Source organism: Malurus melanocephalus, unplaced genomic scaffold, assembly GCF_030028575.1.
Source record: "Malurus melanocephalus ecotype Western Australia unplaced genomic scaffold, MMel_1.1 scaffold_465, whole genome shotgun sequence".
In the NCBI taxonomy this organism is placed as follows: Eukaryota; Metazoa; Chordata; class Aves; order Passeriformes; family Maluridae; genus Malurus; species Malurus melanocephalus.
Window position 1 is genome coordinate 540280 of NW_026623697.1, and position 3137 is coordinate 543416.

The following is a 3137-nucleotide window of genomic DNA, read 5'->3' on the forward strand; positions in this document are numbered from 1 at the left end:
ATCCAGGGGCAGCCACAGCTTCTCTGGGCACCCTGTGCCAGGGCCTCCCCACCCTCCCAGGGAACAATTCCTTCCCAATATCCCATCCATCCCTGTCCTCTGGGAAGCCGTTCCCCATGGATTTCCCCTCTCTACATTCACAGAAGTACATGGACAGCAAAGCCAGCAGTGTGCCAGGACACAGCAAGGCCCCGGCCRGCCAGGCTGCCATGAAGCTCTTTGTGGACAGGATGCTCAGGGATATCCGTGCTTCCTACAAATCCCGGGAGGAGCAGCTGGCTCGGGCAGCGCGTGGCTACAGGAAACGCCTGAAGGACTTGGCCAAGAAGCACGAGAACCTTCTGATCGCCTATGGGTAAATCTCAGCCCCCTCTTCCCCCTGGGCTGAGTGGAAAAGCCCCASAGCAGCCATCCCCTGTCCTGGCAGGAGGCACACGTGGCTCCCAGTGGAGCAGAGGAGCTGGAGCACACATTTTCCTCCCTGCCCCTGGCAATCCAGGATCAGCTGCCTGCAGCTGCCTGTCCGGGCGCTCTGGGCCCCGCCGAGCCGCTCTGCACATATGTTCCTCCCACTGCAAAGGCAGGGTGAGAGCTCCAGCCCACGCTGGGTGCTGTGGAAATGCAGAGGTACCACAAATAGCTCCACCTCCCAGCCCGTCCCTGCAGCGCTCTCAGCTCTCCGGCAGCTTGGGCTGTGGGAAGCAGCAGAAATGCTYGTGCTCGAGCAGCCACATTTAGCTCGAGGAGCAGCTCCCCTCCCGAGCTCTGCCAGCAGCCTCTCCCAGTGCTGCCGGGCTCTCCTGTTTGTCCTCTGCAGGTGACCAGAGCCAGCGGCTCCCAGGGAATGGCAGCTCCAGGAGGTGCCCAGGGCTCCCAGAGGAGCAGGGACTGACCCCAGTGGCTCRTTCCAGGCTGCAGCGGGAGCAGCTCCGCTCCCTGGGGAGCAGCTCCATGGATTGTGGTCCTGCCGARCTCCACTTTGCCATCACAGACACGGAGCTGCTGACAAACAGCTCCCGGGAGCTGAACCGGCTGCGCGAGGAGAAGGCGAAGCTGGAGAGGCAGCTCTGGGAGCTGGAGAAGGTGGGCAGCTCTGGGTCAGTGGGAAAAGTTTCTTAAGGCACAGATCCAGCCCCTTCCTCAGGCATTTATGGGATTGGTGAGGTTGGAGAAGCCCTCTCAGATCATCGAGCCCAACCATTCCCCCAGCACCCTGTCCCCAAGTGCCACACCCACCATGTCCCCAGGGGTTTGGTGTGCCCATGGCACAAACAGGGAACACACCAGTCATCTCCATGTCGTGGAATCATGGAATGGTTTGGGTTGGAAGGGATATTAAAGCCCATCCCATCCCACCCCTGCCATGGGCAGGGACACCTCCCACTRTCCCAGGCTGCTCCAAGCCCTGTCCAGCCTGGCCTTGGACACTGCCAGGGATGGGGGAATGTCCTCCCGCTGGGCAGATGTGTCTCTTGATTTGTACAGGATGCATTTATTTAAAAAGTCAGAGGATGGGAGACCCAAACCCTTCAGATTCTACAGCCCATCATTCCCAGGGAACTGGTGGCTGTGGGAGCCACTTCCAAGGGGCCTTACAGGAGAGAGGRGCAATGACTTTTTCCAYGGGCAGATAGTGACAGCACAAAGGGAATGGATTTAAAMTAAGAGGAGAGATTTMGATTGGATRTAAGGARGGAATTCYTGCCATGGCAGGRGGTGGGATGGGATCATCATTAATGTCCCTTCCAACCCAACCCATTCCATGATTCCCTGATTTCTCTGAAAGTGGCAGGATCTGGGATTGCAATGGGTTCAYGTTCACAGGAATTCTGTTCTTCCTTTGCCTCCAGAAAAGCCTGAAGGAAGCCTCTGCCTTCCCAGTGCCTCGAGAGCAGTAAGCACTGTTTGTTTCTTGGGACATCAGYCATCCCAAATTCTCACTAATGTGTGCATTGTGGGGTATTTCTTGCCGGGTTGGAGGCAGCAGTGAGCAGGGAAAGGGAGCTGCTCTGGGAAGAAGAGACAGCTGTCCCCTCAGCCAGCGCTTCCTGCGGGAGCAGGGGCGGTCACTGGGCCTTGGTCCAAGAAAGCTCTTAAGCACATATTTGATTTAATCRTGTTTTTAACCCTGCTGACCTCTGTAAAACCTAAAGTTTAACTCATGCCCAAGAGCTTTGGTGGATCACAACCTGGGAAAGGCCTGTGGGACACCACCAGTTTGGGATGTTTTTCCTCCTCRGTGCAGGAGTTGGGCTGGAACCCTTCAKTCCCASTGTYCTGAGGTCTCCCTGGTCTCCCMAGAAGCYCTGGAATTGCTGATTTTTGATGGGACTYTTCCCCTGCTCCATTATCCTGCTAAGTTCAACCAGCTACATCTGTGGAGGGGTGGAACAGAGTGCAGGAGAAACCTGAGCTGGGGTTTTTCAGCCTTTTAGGAGATGTGGTCACCTAGCAAACACGTCAGATATTCCATTAGCWGGATGTCAGCGACAAGGAGGGGGTCAGTGCCAGAGCCCTGGGCTCTGGATGGGTGTCTCAGGCACAAACCTGAGCCTCCACCAGCCTGTGCCAYGTTTTCCACTCTGAAAATAGCAGTGGTCCGTGAGTAAATGCAGTGATTTGGGCAGGAGCAAGGCATGGAAAGCCCACAGCCTGCATTTCAGTGATGCATCTCTTCATTTAGGGTTTTCAACTGCCACAAGACCCCACACACTTCAACATTGATGGGTTAATCCCTGCTGTTACCTCGTTCCTCCAGCCAGAGACAGGAATCCTGGTGTTCCTGCAGCTCTTCAGCCCCAATTCCTGCTGCTCCTCACCTTTCCCAGGATGGGTTTGGGTGGGGAGGGACCCCCAAGCCCAGGCCCATGCACCCCCCATCCGTGGGGCTCACAATCCCTTTGTGCTGCACCCCGTTCATTGTTCCCTTCTCCCCTTGCTCTGTAAAACCCCAGCCAGGATCTCCCGTGGCCAACCAGGGAACTCTCCGGGGGCACAATGCCCTCATTCCTGCTCCTTCCCACAGCCCCAGCTCCCCATCAGAGCACCTGATGTGCCCTGTGTTTGTGCCCAGAGGSTGGCACAGGCTGGGAAGGGCTGTGAGCACACCAGGCTGCTCGCTGATCAGAACGGACAGA

At 56.9% G+C, this 3137-nt stretch overlaps 1 protein-coding gene across 1 annotated transcript in view; it reads left to right on the forward strand.

Annotated features, from left to right (window-relative positions):
* Nucleotides 1-3137, forward strand: part of CCDC78 (coiled-coil domain containing 78) — a 16291-nt gene that overhangs the window by 8684 nt on the left and 4470 nt on the right. The window contains 3 exon segments of the mRNA XM_057380654.1: nt 144-355; nt 818-1083; nt 1851-1894. Of these exon segments, the coding sequence (XP_057236637.1) occupies nt 144-355; nt 818-1083; nt 1851-1894 (522 nt within the window).